This window comes from Battus philenor, unplaced genomic scaffold (genome assembly GCF_028537555.1).
Source record: "Battus philenor isolate CCGP_79_NKW_IND1 unplaced genomic scaffold, ilBatPhil1.0.hap1 SCAF_8, whole genome shotgun sequence".
Lineage (NCBI taxonomy): Eukaryota > Metazoa > Arthropoda > Insecta > Lepidoptera > Papilionidae > Battus > Battus philenor.
The window spans coordinates 3,181,091-3,199,979 of NW_027181748.1; the positions used below are offsets into that span (position 1 = coordinate 3,181,091).

At 33.0% G+C, this 18,889-nt stretch overlaps 2 protein-coding genes across 2 annotated transcripts in view; both read left to right on the forward strand.

Moving 5' to 3' along the window:
* hlk (hulk) overlaps positions 1-18,571 on the forward strand; it is a 32,109-nt gene extending 13,538 nt beyond the window's left edge. The window contains exons 2-26 of the mRNA XM_068775173.1: positions 3,196-3,378; positions 5,244-5,384; positions 5,611-5,643; positions 6,737-6,919; positions 7,241-7,384; positions 7,592-7,774; positions 7,846-7,977; positions 8,063-8,377; positions 8,661-8,975; positions 9,057-9,371; positions 9,645-9,833; positions 9,911-10,051; positions 10,123-10,443; positions 10,763-10,945; positions 13,683-13,814; positions 13,893-14,216; positions 14,376-14,564; positions 14,638-14,775; positions 14,959-15,060; positions 15,454-15,768; positions 15,844-16,000; positions 16,290-16,456; positions 16,839-17,165; positions 17,655-17,834; positions 17,904-18,571. Of these exons, the coding sequence (XP_068631274.1) occupies positions 3,196-3,378; positions 5,244-5,384; positions 5,611-5,643; positions 6,737-6,919; positions 7,241-7,384; positions 7,592-7,774; positions 7,846-7,977; positions 8,063-8,377; positions 8,661-8,975; positions 9,057-9,371; positions 9,645-9,833; positions 9,911-10,051; positions 10,123-10,443; positions 10,763-10,945; positions 13,683-13,814; positions 13,893-14,216; positions 14,376-14,564; positions 14,638-14,775; positions 14,959-15,060; positions 15,454-15,768; positions 15,844-16,000; positions 16,290-16,456; positions 16,839-17,165; positions 17,655-17,834; positions 17,904-18,091 (4,997 nt within the window). The 3' untranslated portion in view covers positions 18,092-18,571. The remainder of the gene's footprint in view (positions 1-3,195; positions 3,379-5,243; positions 5,385-5,610; positions 5,644-6,736; positions 6,920-7,240; positions 7,385-7,591; positions 7,775-7,845; positions 7,978-8,062; positions 8,378-8,660; positions 8,976-9,056; positions 9,372-9,644; positions 9,834-9,910; positions 10,052-10,122; positions 10,444-10,762; positions 10,946-13,682; positions 13,815-13,892; positions 14,217-14,375; positions 14,565-14,637; positions 14,776-14,958; positions 15,061-15,453; positions 15,769-15,843; positions 16,001-16,289; positions 16,457-16,838; positions 17,166-17,654; positions 17,835-17,903) is intronic.
* LOC137931648 (clumping factor B-like) lies at positions 11,343-12,548 on the forward strand. The gene is made up of 2 exons (XM_068775121.1): positions 11,343-11,971; positions 12,280-12,548. Exons 1-2 carry the CDS (start codon positions 11,419-11,421, stop codon positions 12,546-12,548), a joined length of 822 nt encoding a protein of 273 aa, XP_068631222.1. The 5' UTR covers positions 11,343-11,418.
* Positions 18,572-18,889: the final 318 nt, after the last annotated feature.

Here is an 18,889-nt window from a genome sequence, read left to right on the forward strand (position 1 = left end):
CGCAACTGTGACACCTTGCGAAACAGGGTAAATTCAAAAATAAAAAAAACATTAAATCAAATAAATAGTAAGTTAGCGATCAATAAGAGTTCGGTTAAAAGTTTCTATGTTGAATAATGTTTATCTTTATTATCTTTATCTTTTTTGACTGTGTAGTTGGTCGTCCTATTGGTCCTTCAACGTGCCAATCGATTAGGCTTTATAGGTTTATTTAGGTTTCTTTTGTTTATCTATAGATCAACTTTACAAGGTTCAACTTTAAATTATAGTGATCACTTGAACATTGAGTACAAAAGGGCCCAATTCGACAACGACCGAAATCAAATTTAACTCTTTGATAATGACTTCCTTCAAAATATAATAAAGGCCCTGATCTGAGAAAACCTTACAATAAACATTTCTTAATTTAGTAGTTAGAGCAACTAACTTTCAAGTTGTATTATCACATAAAAATTCTTTATACTGTAGTTGAGTTTATTGAATTATTTTTGTTTGATGAACTTTGTTATAAGGTAAATTTAAGATCAAGTTGTAATGATTTTTATACATTACTTACTTATATCATCATTTCTTATATCAACACTTGATTTCTCATAACCACATTGTTCGTTTACCTAAACATATAAAACACTCCTTAACAGTATTTTAAAAACTAAATATTATCGTATAAGTCCGGTGTCTTGTATGGTTGAATTGTGTACAGTTTCCGGAAATATGTATGCAGTATTTTTTAGAAACAGATTTGATTTACCTATTTAGATGATATCTGGCTAAGGGAAATAAAAAAATAAGTCTTTATTTATTTTGTAAAAAGAAATACACGACTTACTTAAATACTTAGGTACAGTTGATTATTGCTAACTGCAGTGTTTATAATTAGTAACTATGTCATAGTAATGCCCATATTCATTTATAAAAATATTTATAGAATATATTATAAACTTGAGCAGAAAAAAAAATAAAAAAAATATTAACATGAATGTGTACGTGCAAAATTAGGATGATAGATACAAATATGAAAGACATTAGAAAATATAGGTTACTTCTAATATACAAAATTCTCGTGTCACGGTATTCAAACTTGAACTCCTCCGAAACGGCTTGACCGATTTTTACCAAATTTCATATGCGTATTCAGTAAGTCTGAGAATCGGCTACTATCTATTTTCCATACCCCTTAGTGATAAGGGTGGTCCACCCCTAAATTTTTTTTTAAATTTTAGTTTTTATTTTTATATGATACAACATACAAAAATACATACAACCTTAAATTTTTACCCCTCTACGATCAACCCTTATTTTTAATGTGTTAATTAAAAACTTTAGTTTTTGTTTGCAAAACAACGTTTGCGGGATCAGCTAGTTTTTTTATAAATAAGTGACAGTTCCAATACCCCGTGAAACTGAGCTAGGAATACAAAATAAATTTAGACGTTATTTTTCTTACACCAAAGAGATGTTAATAATAAATAAATAAATATATACGAGATAACTAATAAATGAAAAGTAGAGATACGTTGACTCGTTATTAAATTTGTTTACAATTGTTAACGCCCACTGTTATATCTGTTCCATTACTTGCTTTCAAAAATGCGGTTGAGTAAGCGCTCTATTGACTTTACACGATGATAAAATAAAAAAAATATTGACAGCATATGAAATTATAATAAAACCCACTGCTTAAGAAACTGGTGTAAAGTACACTAGACAATGTCGGTATCGTAGAGTGAATTTGGTTATAATAACACTTTAGATGTGACTGATTAGACAGTACTGAAAATTTAAAAGAAAGTAATCTTTACCGGCTACAGTGTTATAGTTATTTAAATATATTTTCTTCTTAAACTGATATTTATGTCAGCCCTCTGCGCTCTTTGAAAGCCAACAAGGTGTGATGTAACAGCTCCACCTCAAACTAATATGAGAAAATAGACTGGCAAAAGAAGAAACTAAAACAGAGAATTTTGAAGAAATACATTAGTCCGAACTCGGGCTAGAGTGGTACAGAATTACAGATATATTCTTTGAAGGAAAGATTTTTGTCAATAATTATGCCTAGATATTTAGTATTAGTAATAAATCTAAGAGCAGGCGTTCAAATCCGGTGAAATAGTAGCATATAACCCGAACAAAAGTTCCTGCGCAAGCACACGACTTTCGCTGCCTTAAAAAAGCGTCCATCTAAACCCTGCCGCATCGAATGAATGGGCAACAGAGGATCGCATCAAACTGATCTTTTTGGAAATCTGTGGGGAGTGTTAATCTACAGCTCTTTAACCTTTTGTAGTGGAGACTACATACTGGTGTGTAGTCTTCCGAAAACGCTGGAGGCCCATGTCCAGTAGTGGACGTCATATGGCTAAAAAAATGATTGTAATTTATTTATTTATTCACTTTATTCTTCTTACTGCCTTTTGTTACCGATTATCTCCAATAAACGGTAACAAAAGGCAGTAAGAAAGTACAAACTTAGAAACTTAGAAATATAAATTGTTACTTTATAACTATTTTACTAAGAACATTTAATGATTTATAGTCAAATAATGACAAAAAAATAAAAACACTAAATAAGAGGCAAACCAACTTAAAAGATTGCCTTTAATTCCATTGTAAGAAATTTTTCTCAGGAGCAGTAAGTGATTAACTTTACCGAAGGCCTTTTTGAAATCGGGAGTGGGAGCCTTTTAGTGGGAGTAGCTCTGGAAATTATTGATATATTAAAAACAGATACCAACCGATTATATCCAAAGTCGTGTTCTTTTGTTACATTCTCGATTCTTTTTCTTTCTTTCAGCCGTTGGACGCCCGCCGCAAGGCATAGGTGTATCCAAAGACCGCCATGATGTTCAGTCCTGCGCTCGCGCATACAGCGATTACAGCGACCTTAACTAAGCCGTTGGTCCACCTAGCGGGGGACTTACCCACGCCGTGTTTACTAGCTTATGGTCGCCATTTGAGAACCTTTCGGCCCCAACAACTATCCGTTACACGAGCGATGTGCCCCGCCGACTGCCATTTGAGACGGGAAACTTTTCGTACTACGTCGGTGATATCGGTTCTTCTGCAGATCTCATTTCTGCTTCTGAGCGATTATATGAATGAAATTAAAACTAGAAACCTTGATTGAACTTAGTGTATACTTATGAATTTATCTGTTGTTGCTTTGAATATTATATTAATATCATTGTTCCGCAGATGCCAGGAGCTGCGTAACATGCGACAAGGTATTGGAAGAACTGGAGAAGATCGACGACGACACGGACACATTCGGCGTTGACTTTGTCAAGATCAACGACAAGAGGCTCGCCAAACAGTATGGCATCACGAAATTCCCCGCCCTCACGTACTTCCGTGAGAAGGAACCGATTATTTACGAAGGTCAGATCTATTACTATACAGATACTAAAACATATATAATTACTTACTTATACACACAAGATAGAAATAAAAAAACTAGTGTCACATTACAATTATTTATTTAAAAAAAATCATTCGTAGAACTTTAAACGACGCTCTGCTATTCGAGAAAGTTCTCGCCACTTCTGAACCACAGACTATACATATATAGATTATCCTTAAAACAAAAAAAAATAGCTATATCCCTCACGTTTCGTGTGGTTTTAAAGTGTAATGTCATAAATTCTTTTCTCGATAATTATTAACAGTCTAAAAAAAATTCATGCCATGTTTTATACCTATAAGATATAGTTTGGAAATAAGTATTTTTAATGAACAAAAGAAAAGGGCTAATCTCTACTTGGCGAAATAAATATTTCTACTAAATTTTAAGTCTCTTAGCTACAGGCAAATATATCTTATAAAATATCGCCATAGATAAAATCCTTATGAAGATTAACAAATAAAAATAACACATTTAATTGTTGCTCTGTGATTAGTGAAACTATATTTTATGTTTATCGTCTTTCAAATATTCCTTTCACAATATCTCTGTAAATATAACTAGGTGCCCCAAATAAATAAATACAACGCAATTTTGAGTGATCACTGTATTTAAATAAATGTCATAATAATATACTTGAAATTGCTTATAAAAATTTTCTATTTACGTACCCTGCAGGACATTAGTAATAATGTGATAATATTTTAATTTTTTTTATATTTTTGCTTTATATTTTTACACACTATATTTTTCTTTGCATCCTAACTGTCTTTTTTTTAATTTACACCAAATATTTGACATCTACGGCCAATTGTTTTTGACAAGGAAAAAAACTTTATTTTTCTTTAAAATATAACGATTTTTTCTCTAGGTAAAAAACTTCGAAATATCTTGATAAGACCTAGAAAAATATGTCGAATCGATAAGATCGTTCTCAAGTTTTGCGCTCAGTAATGATTATTTGAAACAAATGCAGTTTCACTATTTCATAGATACCGTCAGTGTATCCATACCAAAACAAATATTCTTAAGAAAATTCGACAGGAGATATGTAATAATTTTTCGTACTAACAGGTTAAATAGCTATGTTCTTATTACTACCAATGATAGATATTCACAGCATTCAATTTACAAAGTAGATTACTATTAAAAACAGAAAGCATTACCTAAGAATAAATATACGAAATAATACTTTGAGGTGTCGGTCTATAGAAGCCCGCATACTGTACGGTTTAAGACTATCCTAAAGGTATTCATAGGGGGACATATCATTGTCGCCATGCTTGGGAGGCGGGTTGGCGATCATAGGGCGGCGTTATAGTACGCAGAGGGCGCTGCTGAGATACTCTGAAAATTTGTTTGTGAGCAGTAGTAATCTCATATAAATAGTACACAAAGCGTGAATCAATTAAAATTGTTTCACGAGATTCGAACCTATGATCTACGAACGCAAGACTTAGTATTCTACCACTGAACTGCCACTGCTCGCTGGTGGTGGGCGATCACAATTAATATCTAATAGATAGATAATAACAGATGGAAACAAAACTTTCGTAATTTAGATTGAAGTAAAATATTTAAACTAATGCTTGAGTAGTCTACGCCGACAGCTTTACATAATACCTTATTATGTATTGCTGCTGATGTGCCTATTTGAAATTATTAAATAAATAGTTAATTTATCATCATTTTCACCAAAATATTATATACGACTTCTTATTTTAGAAAAAATGTACATGATTTTATTTCACGTGATATAATACCACATTTTGGAAATGTAACAAAACGTTATAATGCTCTTAGTGGTGTTTCTAAAGTTTTTAACTTATTTGTAACACTTTAGGAGATCTCATGGACGAGGAGAGCGTCCTGGATTTCCTGACGAGCTTAGAAGCAATGGATCTTCCCGATCGAATAGAAGAAGTCAATCAAAAAATTCTTGGGAAAATTATAGAGGACACCGAATACGTAGCAGTTCTGTTCTGTGAGTATTACACGTGCTTCCGTGGGCGTTTTTGTAATTTAACCAGTTCATCAGCTATTGTGGTAAAAATTTGAGCTAATTTCTTAACTAACATAATAAAAGCGAATTGTAAAATTCTAGTCATTCAGTAGTTATTCTTTTCTGTACTGCTTTACTGAACTGTAGACGTCGAAAGTGTTTGTAAGGAAATAATCGTGCCGTGTGTTTTACTGTGTTTTTGACGTAGGTCCCGATCTCAGAACTTGCAGTCCGCCGATCAGTAAGTAAGGTTTTCAGCTCGCGGCATGAATTTTAATGTCGGTGTGGCCGTAGCTGCTCGCTTCTTAGAGTAGAACTTTACAATTATGATTTGCTTATAGCTTGCTACGAAGATTATAACTGCAGCTATCGGGAATATAAAGAAAATTTATTAGAGAACAACTGAAACATACGTTGCGGCGACGGACGAATAATTTCCTTTGCCAAAGGCAATCACACCAATGATAGATTGCTTTACAAACAACAGGCATGTGCACCGCATAATTGCTTCTCTTCGTCAATTCACTGTTTGTCATCTATATGAACTGTCTATTGTCTATCGCTGTTCTATGTTTTCTTTGTACCTTCCAACGTTATATCTGCATGTCCATCCGGCGCAAGAGAAGGTTAGAATCAAAATCGCGTTAGCATTATCTGGCGGTGCGGCGAGCTATTTTAGCCGTCCTATTTCTGTCTTGCCAGCCAGCTCGGATTGACGGACCGACTTGTCACGAGTACGTCGTCCGCTACTTTAAATAACACTGAAAATTACTGAAAACGTACTCTTACATTTTATCCTTGTACTACACATATGCTTACACGAACATAAAAATAAAATTGTTTATTTAAATAAATGACTTTGACCTTAAAATTTGATAGGCGAAAATCTGCAAAGAAACAGGAGCATGCTATGTTGTAAAGTTTGTTCATGTAGAGACTATTTATATCGGTTTACAAATAATTGAGACCGCATTCACTGTTGCTATGATAGCAATGAAAATAGAATAGATATTGTAGCGGATTTCTGTGAACCCTGTGAAATTAGGTTGGTATGCGCATTCAGGACAAACGCCAGACTCCGAGCACTCAGCACATTTCCCGCTTTTATTGTCACGCGATATTTTGAAATAGAGATGTTGAAGTTAATAGGTCACTTGCACGACACGAGGTCTACTGTAGCGTACACTTATTTAATTTTCTTTTAATGCACTCTATTCACTGAGCATTGCGCTTAACTGCACTGCTTCAAATCCTTTACGAAGCATGACAGGGAAAATGACTTCAATTATAAATGTTCGTTCTGAAATCTCAGGTAATAATTTGATACGTTTCAGATAAACCCGAGTGCAAGAAATGTGCTAAGGCCCTTCAAGAGTTGGAGAACATTGACGATGAAGCTGATCAACTCGGTATCGGCTTCGTGAAGATCCACGACGAGGAGCTAGCCGAAGAGTACAGTCTTGGAGAACTGCCAAGATTAGTATACTACAGGCATCAAATACCAATTATTTACGAAGGTTTGTGACTCACTATTTGCTCGCGTCTATATCATGGAATTAAATTGTAATTGAGTAACTGTTATGGAACATTAGACACGTAGATGTGTTTTTATTTAGAAGTTTTACGTTCAAGATTAGATTGCTTTAACCTAAGAGCTAAAGTCTATTTATATTTTGTCAGATAATTATATTATTTTAAAGTTGATAAATAAACTGAAATGGTTTCTATTATATAATAGGTTCCGATAAAAATTAAAGTAAATTAAGCGCTTTTATTTACAGGTAGAGAATAACTACTTATTATATGAATAAAGGTCCAAATATATTACGTCTTTACAGGTGAACTGAGCCGGGAAGAAGATGTTTTGGAATGGCTAATTGCAAACAAGTCGACCGGAGATGAAGAGGACGTCATCGAGGACGTTACTGCCAAAACTCTCAACACTCTTATAGGAAACGTAGACAACCTAGTTGTTTTATTTTGTAAGTACAGATGTACAGTGTTTAGTAAATATTGAACAAGAAAATTGGTAAACTAGTGAAGTAATGATGACTGAACTTGAAAAGCACTTATCAGTGGAAGAATAGTTCAGTCATCACCACTGTAGACCAATTTTTTAAGTATAGTGCCCAGCACTACTTTGTAATGGTGATGACTATCATAAAATATTTTAATTACTTACCTTCTAGACGATCATGGCGATGAAGAATCGATGACAGTGTTAGGTGAGCTAGAAAAGATAGACGATGACTGCGACCGTCACGGCATACAGTTTGTAAAAATTGATGACAAGAGAGCCGCTATTGAGTTTGGTATCGACAATGTTCCTGCCATCGTTTATTTTGAAAAACAAATCCCTAATGTTTATGACGGTAAGATACAGACATATATTAATCGAGTTATTTATACAACAAGAATAATCAAAATAATTTAAATTATGTAGGTGATCTGGAGAACGAAGAAGAAATGCTGGAGTGGCTTGTAGATCAACTTGAAAAAGATGAAATTGAAGATGTCACCGACGAAATGCTGGATCGTTTGATTAAAGATGGAAAAACTGTAGCGGTGTTGTTCTGTAAGAAAATGTTTATACATAATACACAAAACATTCCACATTATATTTACAATAAATAATAACGATTTGACTTTTGTATCAACAGATGACAACAATGATCGCAAATCACAGAAAGTATTAAACGAACTAGAAAATATCGATGATGAATGTGACCAACTCGGCATTGCCTTCGTTAAAATCGATAACGATGACGAAGCAAAGGAGTACGGCATTGAGAAAGTTCCTACACTCTTATACTTCGAGAAAGGCATTCCAACTTATTACGAAGGCAACCTAGAAGAAGAGGAAAAGGTTCTCGATTGGCTTAGACACCAGGCCGAAAGCGATGAAATAGAGGACATCACAGATGAAATGCTTGACCTTATAATTGAAAAAATGCCTTACGTTGCCGTACTTTTCTGTAAGTAATTCTCATAGAATACTTCTTATGCCTTAATTCAGATGAAATTTAATATTTCAAGCACCTATTATAAATAAATCGGTTTTAAATATAATACAATTTCACAATCATAAACATTTCTTATCTTTTCAATTGTTCATATAGGAGTTTTAATATAATTAGACACGTTTTTATTTTTAACAATTTGTGTCGAAATAAATTCTTTGTAAGCAATGGTTTTTCATTTAGTTATTATATTCAGTACTGACATAAAAATGAGTACAGTTCTTTCAATAATTTTCAGATGATAAGGATCAGAAGAAAAGTCAGAAGATTTTGGCAGAACTCGAAAACATAGATGATGAGTGTGATCAGAATGATATCGCGTTTGTTAAAATTGACGACGACAAAGAGGCTAAGGAATATGGTATCGAAAATATACCAACAATGGTATTTTTTGAAAAAGGCATTCCGCATATTTACGAGGGTGACTTGATGAAAGAAGATGAATTGCTGGGATGGTTATTGCATCAAAAACGTCACAGTGAGATACCAGAAGTTACAGACGAAATGATGGATAAGTTAATAGAGAGTACGCCGTATTTGGCTGTCATCTTTTGTAAGTAAAAAGCTATGTAATGCAATTTGGTTATGAAAAATAATAATAATATGATAATTAACATTTCATTTTTAATTACAGATGATAAAGATGATAAGCAAGATATTCGTATCTTAAACGAATTAGAAAACATTGACGATGAGCTAGAAAAAGAGGGAATCGTCATTGTAAGAATCGATAATGATGCGGAAGCTAAACAATACGGAATAGACCACCTTCCTACTTTAGTTTACTTCGAAGAAAATATACCTGCGATATACGAAGGAGATCTTATGAATGAAGATGAAGTATTGGAATGGCTTATTGAACAAAAAAATAGTGCAACCATCGAAGAAGTTACTGATGAAATTTTAACTGATCTAATTGAAGAGCATGAATATGTGGTTGTATATTTCAGTGAGTGTTTTTTTTTTCTTAAAATTATTAACTAAATATTACAGTTATAAAAATGTATACAATTTATTTAATATTTAGTTTATAACTATTCATATTATAAGAAGGAACTCGATAATAAAATAGTAATAAATTAAAATAGAGCAGTAAGCCATTAGGTGAAACCTTGTTAAAATTTGATTAAATTAATTATTTTTTATTTATATTTGTAGTAAAATAATAAAGTTTTAACTTAAATACAAATTTGCAATAAATATATTTTTTAAAAATTATCAGGTGGTAATTGCGAAGAAGGAGAGGAATGTGATAATATTCTAGAAGAATTAGAAAACATTGATGACGAATTGGATGAAACCGGTATTATATTTGTGACTACTGAAGATACTTTACTTGCTAAGAAATATGGAATTAAGACCTTCCCTACCCTCGTTTTCTTCAGAAACAAAGATCCACTCATTTACAAAGGTACGTATTTAATATTAACAAAATTATATATTGATACTGTTAAGACGATTGTATACTAAAATAGATTTTTGATATAGGCGATATCGAAGACGAAGATGAAGTACTAGCTTGGCTCACTGATGAAAACACTCTTGAAATCCCTGGGAAAATTGAAGAAGTAAACTCCAGAATGTTAGAGAAAATTTTAGAAGAAAATGATCATATTGTCGTATTCTTCTGTAAGTATTTTTCGTAGCTTATTCCAAATCACCTTGTGTTTTTTGTTACTTTAAAAACAGAAAAATTTCAGATAGGGAAGGTGATAAGAAATCCCAGAAAATATTAAGTGAACTAGAGAATATTGACGATGAATGTGAAGAGAAAAATATCGATTTCGTTAAAACATCTGATGAGGGTGTGGATAAGGAATATGACCTTTCTGAATTACCCGCTCTGGCCTTCTACCGTCATAAATTCAGGACGATTTACGAAGGTGATTTAATGCACGAGGAAGCTATATTGAAATGGGTTTTAGAACTTCACGACTCGCAACCAGATGTAATTGAAAATGTTGATAGAAAAACGCTGAAAGATCTCATTGACGATGTTGAACATCTTGCTGTGTTCTTTTGTAAGTAGTACTTTTGTTTTAATATATATATGGCTTGACGCGAAATGTATACACTTTTTTATTATAGACCAACTAACATTATTTTTAAAATGTGCAACAAAAATATAAAGCGATAAATATTATATGATTAAAAACATTAATATTGGAGATTACATTTTTAGCGTACCAAATGTCCGAGCTACAACCCAACCCTCTCTTAGAGAGAAGGCGCAACACATTGCTAGTTTTGAAACTAGAATGTTGAAAAATGATAAGACTAATAGAGGTCTTTTTCTGCATGGTAATAAGGAATTGTGAATAAATTGTTTTAATTTTTTAGATAGTGAAGATTGCGACACCTGCGATGATATTTTGGAGGAACTAGAAACAATCGACGATGACACTGATAAGCACGGTATTCAATTTGTTAAGTCAAAAGATTCAAAGCTGGCATCGGATATTGGTATTTTCAGTTTCCCGGCTCTAGTTTACTATGAGACCGGTGTGCCAATAATGTACGACGGTAAGTGCTTTTGTGTGATTTTACTTATTAATAATTCGCTACTTTAAAATTTGTATATTATTTATATGTGCTGAATCAACAGATATTCTTTATGTCAAATTTATACTAAGTAAGATAACTATCTAGGTAATTTTATTAACAAATTAATTATTGATATTGTATAAAACAACTTTTGCCGATTTTATTTGAATTGAGTCCGTGTTTCAGTATAAAGGGTTATAATTAAGATTTTATCCCATTTATAGGTGATTTAAAGAACGAAAATAAGGTTCTCCAGTGGCTTGTAGATCAAAAAAGTAAGAATCCACATCCATTTTAAATTTGAATTTATTATTTCTTAAAAAAAATATGTCTTAAAGCGTCGTTTCAAACAATATGCATGACATCATTCTTTATGTTTGTATAAAAAAAATAATATCTTATGCCTTGATTACTGAATGTTTGAGCTACGTCATTTTGCATGACAGTTACTAATGCCTGCAGGTGAAGATAGCCACCGACAAAAGAATACTAATACTAAATCAATGGCCAATGCAGATGGTGATAAAGCCTCAGGTCTTGTAAGAAATAGACGCAATATGTACAGCATCAAAGCCAATGTACGGAAGGAATCCGGAAATAAATATAAAGCATCACAATTAAAAGCAAAATCTTCAAAAGGATATCAAAGAGACGAAGATGACGATGATAATGACGATGTCGACGTAGAGGATGAATATGATACTGATGATGATATCGATGATGACGATGAAGACGATGATGATGACAACGACGACGACGATGATGATGATGACGACGACGATGATGACGATGATGATGACGACGACGATGATGGCGACGACGACGGTGATGACGACGACGACGATGATGATGACGAAGATGATGATGAGGACGGGGATGACGACGATGATGATGAGGAAGAGGATAATGATGAAAGCGATACAAGAATTAGCACCGATGAAGATGACGATGATGACGAAAATGGAATCTACAGTTATTTCGGTCGATTTAAACAAATTTTGACAGGTAAATTGGTAGTGTTGGACCCTGAGAGATGACCCTGCACGGAGGCACCGATGTACCCCAGTCACACATCTGCATGGTCGAATAACGGAACCCGCATGGGTCCTTAGTAGCTATCGCCTGCAGTCATTCGCGAACGCTTGCCAATTTAAATGTTTTAGTTCTTATACTAACATAATACTTAGAATTAATAGCGCTCATAACAAATAGGCGCATAAATTATAAACATGCACAGTATTAACTCCCAGTTAACTGTAACTGTATTTTTCCAATTTTACGGGTTGTAAACAACAAATTTTTACTGACTGCAGGCGATCGCTGTTTCTACATTGGATTGGGAGCGAAACCGGCGGTCCCTAAAATCACTTACGAATCTTACCAGTGCTGTCCCACTAAAGTAAAGAGTCCGACAAAAGTAGCAAAAGCGACGCCAACAAAGGTCCCGCCAAAGAAACTCGAGAAGAAACAGCCTGCATTGGAAAAACTGACTAAAGGGAAAAATAAGGCTCTCGCAGCTAAACCGGACAGGCCTAAGGGAAAAAAAGGTTTATTCGGCTCTGAAAATATTTGGTGGTGGTAACTGATATTATTAGAGCCGTAGTGTAAAAAGTATATTGTTACTGAACACATGTAAGGTATCAAGGGAAAATGAAATTATATCATCACAAGCTTCATTGATTGATTGTACTTAAATTATGTCAGACTCTCTATTTTTTGGTTATCTGGTTTCTCTTGATCCTTATCAACATCCGTAAGATCTGTATGTCGTGTTAATACTTTGTACACAAATTTTGGAAAAACACTTACAAATAACATATAATAATCTGATTATTTTTAAGTCAATTTTATCACATAAACCAAGTGACAACTTTTATTCAGATCCAAAACTTTTAAGTATTCTCATCTTAATATAATAATAATAATTTATAAGTAAAACTGCAAAGCTAAATATTGGAATTTGTAGAACTCTTTAAGCAGGTGTACAAATCGTTATTATGACTATAATTTAATTCCAATATTTAGACGTTCGAGGTGTGGCGAAAAATCAATATAAAGGCATTTTTAATTGTATGCATATTGCCGTATCATCTTGAAAGACTTATTGTTTTAAGTATTTCATGTTCATTTAGTTTTCTAGTCTTCATGAGCACTCATTATTTATGTTACATCTGACACATAACCACTTGAAAATATTTTAAAGCTTTTGTTATTGTTATAAACATAGATTTAGCAAAAGCAAACGATAAAATGTCAGCTTCACGGTGTAATTGTTATGAAATATTTTCAACGAGATATACTGAGCAAGTTGCAAGGTATTTCATGCTATAAGAGAAAAGAAAATATTTATCTCCTCAACTCGCCAGTTTTAACTCGGTCAGGGTTGGTGATGTGTATCAAATAATAGGTTGTATTGTTTGTTCGAAATTCAGCATGGACGTTTTATTATTTATTTGTTACAATTAATTGTTAAAACGGCTGCGATTTAATACTTTTTTTTGTTAAATAAATACAATTTTATATTGTTGTATTCATTATTACTCATTTCACACACGAATGATGTCAGCATGATATTGCTGTTAGTTACATTCGAGCATGCCCAATTTTTGGATTTTACTGGTAAGTTTTAATGGATTCAAATGGATGTGGTTTCTTTAAAAAATATCTTTGACACCGCGTAGGATTTCAGCATTGAAGTGATTTTAAAAATTTGTAGGAAACCTTTTGGACGAATCCGAAGTACTCGACTGGATGGTTAAACAAAAAGAGGACGAATCTATTGAAGAAATAGATAGAGATACATTATTCAAATACATCGAAACTAAAGAGTTTTTAGCAGTTGTATTTTGTAAGTGGTTATTAATTATTTAAAAATATATTTTTGTTTTAAATCGGGATGAAAATTGTATTAAAAATATAATTGCAGATAGAGACGATGATCCGGGCAGCCCAAGAGTCTTAAGGCATGTAGAATTAATCGACGACGAGGCGGCGGAGTATGGAATAAAAATTGTCAAATGTAGTGATCGTTTAATGGCAAAAAAATACGGCTTCCGTAATCCGCCCGGCATCACATACTTCAGAAAAACAAAATACATTAATTACGACGGAGACATCGACGATGAAGAGGAAATATTAGACTGGTTGACCAATCCGGAGAACATGGAGTTAACTGATCACATTGAAAAAGTAAACAGAAAAATGTTTCAAAAAATAAGGCAAACTTCTGACTACGTAGCAGTGTTCTTTTGTAAGTTTTCAATCTGATTTAATTTTCAGTTTTTAGAATTAGTTTCAATTATCTAATGATGTATAATTACTGAGACAATATTTTGTACTTTTCCAAAACCTTGTCATATTTTTTAATTTGTAGAAATTTAAGTCGTATTTCACGTATTACATGTTTTAGACAGTAATGACTGCAAGCAATGTCCAAGAGTATTGGCTGAAATCGAACATATTGACGACGATGCCGATGGGGCCGGTATTAATTTTGTGAAAATCGATGACAGACAGATGGCTAAGGAATATGGCGTCTTCGCTTTACCCGCAGTTCTATTCTTCAAAATGGGATCAAAAGATCCTGTCATCTACGCAGGTACTTGTTGAATACCGAACTAAACGCCAATTATGAGATATTATAAATTACATACATGCGAATCTATTTGCAGGTGACTTGTATGATGAACAACAACTACTCAGCTGGTTATTGACACAGAAAAATCCAGCTGGAGATATTATCGAAGCCTTGGAAGGAAAAGATTTAATCGACTTAATAGAGGAGTCAGGATCAGTAGCTGTTTATTTTTGTAAGTCTTAAATTCATGCTAATTAATATCAAGATTACCAGAATCATTATTTTCTTCTATGAATTTTAACTTTTAACATATTTACTGTCCTTTAAAAATTAACATTTTCTTATTAAAAAGACTACAGGTTATTAGGTAACGTATACTAATCAAAATATTTATAAATATGTATATTTTTATTAGGGAATAAAACATTGTGCGAAATATGCAATATGCGAGCGATGCAAAAGACTATAAGAAAGAAAGAAAGAATCCACGAAGACGAGGAAGGGCAGGACCTTGAGGGTACCATCCCTTTTGAGTTTGACCCGTGTCCTAATTGTATCCCGTTTTGATTTTACAAATGTTGCATGAAGCACGTCTATGTACACATCTCTCGAAAGAAATGCACTTGGAATAATGACATTACATAACTACATATTTCAACAATTTTGTAGTAATAAAGATGTTTTTATTGTGTCCGTTGCTCCATGAATGCTCATTTTAGTAAATTCATCCCGTGTTTGCGTATCTTAGTACATTCCGTAGAAATCATTATGTTTTGTATTTCTTAAGTTATTTGATATGCGTTTAAAGTTGGTATTTAGAACATAGAACGATTTTTTTCTTGAGAATTGGTTTGAGTCTTATTTATAACAAATTATATATTTAGTTAACAAAAGTCATTATGTGTTTCAGATAGTGTAGATTGTGAACAATGCACTGGAATATTAGAAGAACTTGAAAACATAGATGATGACTGTGATAGGCATGATATAAAGTTCGTAAAGACACAAGACTATTCGATTGCCGAAGAATATGGTGTAACTGACTTTCCAGTTTTAGTATATTTCGAGCATAATGTTCCAAATGTATATGAAGGATCGTTAGCTGAAGAAGAAGAGGTGCTCCAATGGTTGATTACTCAAAAGACAGAGGATCGTATAGAACTCATAACCAGAGTAATGCTGGAGAAAATGGTTGAAGAAACGCAGTATTTGGCCGTCTACTTTTGTAATATTACTTTTTATTAAAGTTATCATCGATCTTCAAAAGAAATGATTTGAACTTTAGAAATTTTTGTTGCAGATAAATTGAATTGCCATATTTGTGACCATATACTTGAAGGTTTAGAGAAAATAGATGATGAATGCGATGTTTATGGTATCCATATGGTCAAAATTCAAGATCCTCAACTCGCTAAGCGATATTCTATCAAAACATTCCCTGCTATGGTTTATTTCCGGTAAAATATTTTACAAAACTACGTATTTAGGTTCTATATGAAATTTTTAGATGTCCAGAAATAACTATGTTTCAATTATCAAATATAATTTGAGGATCTTAACCTTACATCATCACATCTACGTCTTCTTAGCAAAATATTTTTTTTAACTACATTCGTTCTATAAAACAACAGTACAGGCTGATTACAAAGATAATTAAGATCGTATATCCCTAAAAGAGCCAAGCCACAAAATGGCCTGGTTAAATTAATTTAAAAATAACCGTTAACATATTATTTAATTTAACAGAAACGGTAATCCGCTTCTCTTCGAAGGTGATTTGCAGAATGAGGAATCGATTTTAGAATGGCTCATAGATGATGATAATCGCGAGCTAGCTGACGAAATAGAATCGGTTAATGACAGAATGCTGGAGAGACTGCTGTACGAATCACATTTACTTGTTGTATTTTTCTGTAAGTATTTTACATACTGTATCTTTTATAACCAGACCAACAAGCACCTTATAGGATATCCACGATGACTTAATTAAGGTGGTCAGAAAACGCTGGGTGCAAGCCGCTTCCAACAGCTCTTATAGAATATCTATAGGGGAGGCCTATACCCAGTAGTGGACATCCTATGGATGCAATGATGACACGACACTCGTGTATTATACCAAAGTTCAGTTCCTTTGGAGATACTTATAAGAATTGATTGGTTGGCAAATTGATTGATCTCACATGTGAGGAAACATACTAAATTTACTATAATTATATGTATATTAGTAATATTAACATAGCTCAAAGGAATGAATAATGATATTATAAATGAATTTAATTGAACGTGCTATTTTAGATGACGATGAAGATTGTCCAGAATGTGAAGAAATTCTCGAAGCCCTTGAACAAATCGACGGTGAAGTCGATCAGTACGGTATTGATTTTGTTAAAATAGCAAGTCTTGAAGCGGCAGCTAAACACAATGTGGTTAATATTCCGTCGTTGGTATACTTCCGCAAACGTGTGCCGATGTTGTACGATGGTGATTTGCATCATGTGGATAAAGTGCTTCAATGGCTGACTTCTCAAGACGTTTTTGAAATCAAAAACGAAATTGAAGAAGTGAATAGAAAAATGTTGGATAAACTTTTAGAAGAGAATGAATTTCTAGCTGTTTATTTCTGTAAGTAGCATTTTATAAAGTACGTTTTAATGTATCATCGTTGTCAAATAATTCACATAGCGCGCAGAACTGGCCGCAGAGGTCTCAAATTTCTGAAAGAAAGACTACGGTGACTAAACGCAACTACGAACGTCCACCCACAAGGTCAGATTTTTGCTATAGTCGTTGGTATGTCTATTCGAAATCTAAGGGAGAGGCCTATGTCCAGCTGGGAATGCTTTACAGTTGAAAAGATGAAATTGATGTAGAAAGTTATTTTTAAATATTGATAAATAAATGTAATCCTGTAGATTTTGAAAAATTGTAATATAAATATACATATCCATATAACATTAGTTATCTATCGATCCTTTGTAGTCCATCATTAGAAAGACTACTATTATTAGTAGATTTAATAATAATAGACGAAATTATGAAATATCTTAGCGAAGTAACTGTTGATAAAAAAAACAGTATAAAATGCATTACTTATTTTTATTTATGCTTTAGATGAAAAATCCGTGGAAAGTAGAGCAGTTTTGGATAAATTGGAGAATATAGATAGCGAAACGGATAATTTGGACATAACATTTGTGAAAATGCAAGACCCACGGTATGCACGTAAATGGGGCGTCACAAAATTACCGGCAATAGTGTACTTCAGGAAACGTTTTCCTAGCATATACCGAGGTATGGTATAAATCAAATAAATTTTAAATATCTTAATAAATTTAATTTAAAAACTTTCTTTTTTTCCAGGCGACATAATGTCTGAAGTTGAAGTATTAGAATGGCTTCGAAAGAACAGATTCCGTCAGCCAGAGCTCAATATATTTATGTATGCATTGATAGCACTTTCCGTGGCATTCGTTATGTACACGGCTTTTCTGCTGCAGTGTTTCAAACCATCTCCAACTCCCACCACGCAACATCCAAAACAAGCGTGAGGCGTGAGGGTTTACCTTCAAAGACTAATTAATGTATTATTTGTGACTTCGACCTAATTAATGGTCTATTGTATAATTTTGACTTCAATGATCAAAACTGGAATAATCCGGTTTTAGGATCATAACATCGGACTTTGCGACAACTATGTGTATTTGGGATCAAACTTTGATAGAGGTTATAGAATTATGTTTAGTTGCTTTGTAAACATAACCTATTAAAACTATTGTCTTAAAAGTGATACGTTGTATAAATCACTGATATATTCAAAATATTAAAAATTTTAAACAATGTTTATACACATATAGTGTTACTTGTTCAGACATACAATCTACAAAGGTGAGAATATATAGCTCGTCAAGCATAGTGCTTTTAGACTTCTTTCCAATCATTCTGTATAAAGTGACCACTCTAAATTATGTTACATTAATTAATTCTTTCCATTGGAATGCGACAGTCAAATAACTTTTAGCAGTACGAAATCTGTAGAGACAGAACATAAGTAATAATTAAATTTAAATTGCAATAATCCGAAACGTTTTTTCTTACTTACGTTATTTTTTATTTCTAAAACCATTGATTTTAGAATATGCCTTACAATAGATTGATACAACAGGGAACGAGCTATAAATTCGCCCCTTTAAATGCTTTTACACCTATAACCATCACCCTGTGTATATTAAACATTTATTTAATTTGGAAATCATCGGAATGTTACCTTTGTTTTATCGTATCGGATTATGAATACTTCAAACATGCTTGCCATGTATATCTCTATTTAATAACATCTAATCGTAATA

Excerpts from the sequence above, each read along its gene's own strand:
- LOC137931648 (XM_068775121.1), top strand. The coding sequence starts at position 11,419 with ATGCCTGCAGGTGAAGATAGCCACCGACAAAAGAATACTAATACTAAA. Across the intron at positions 11,972-12,279 it reads ATTTAAACAAATTTTGACAG|GCGATCGCTGTTTCTACATT; the intron begins GTAAATTGGTAG and ends TACTGACTGCAG.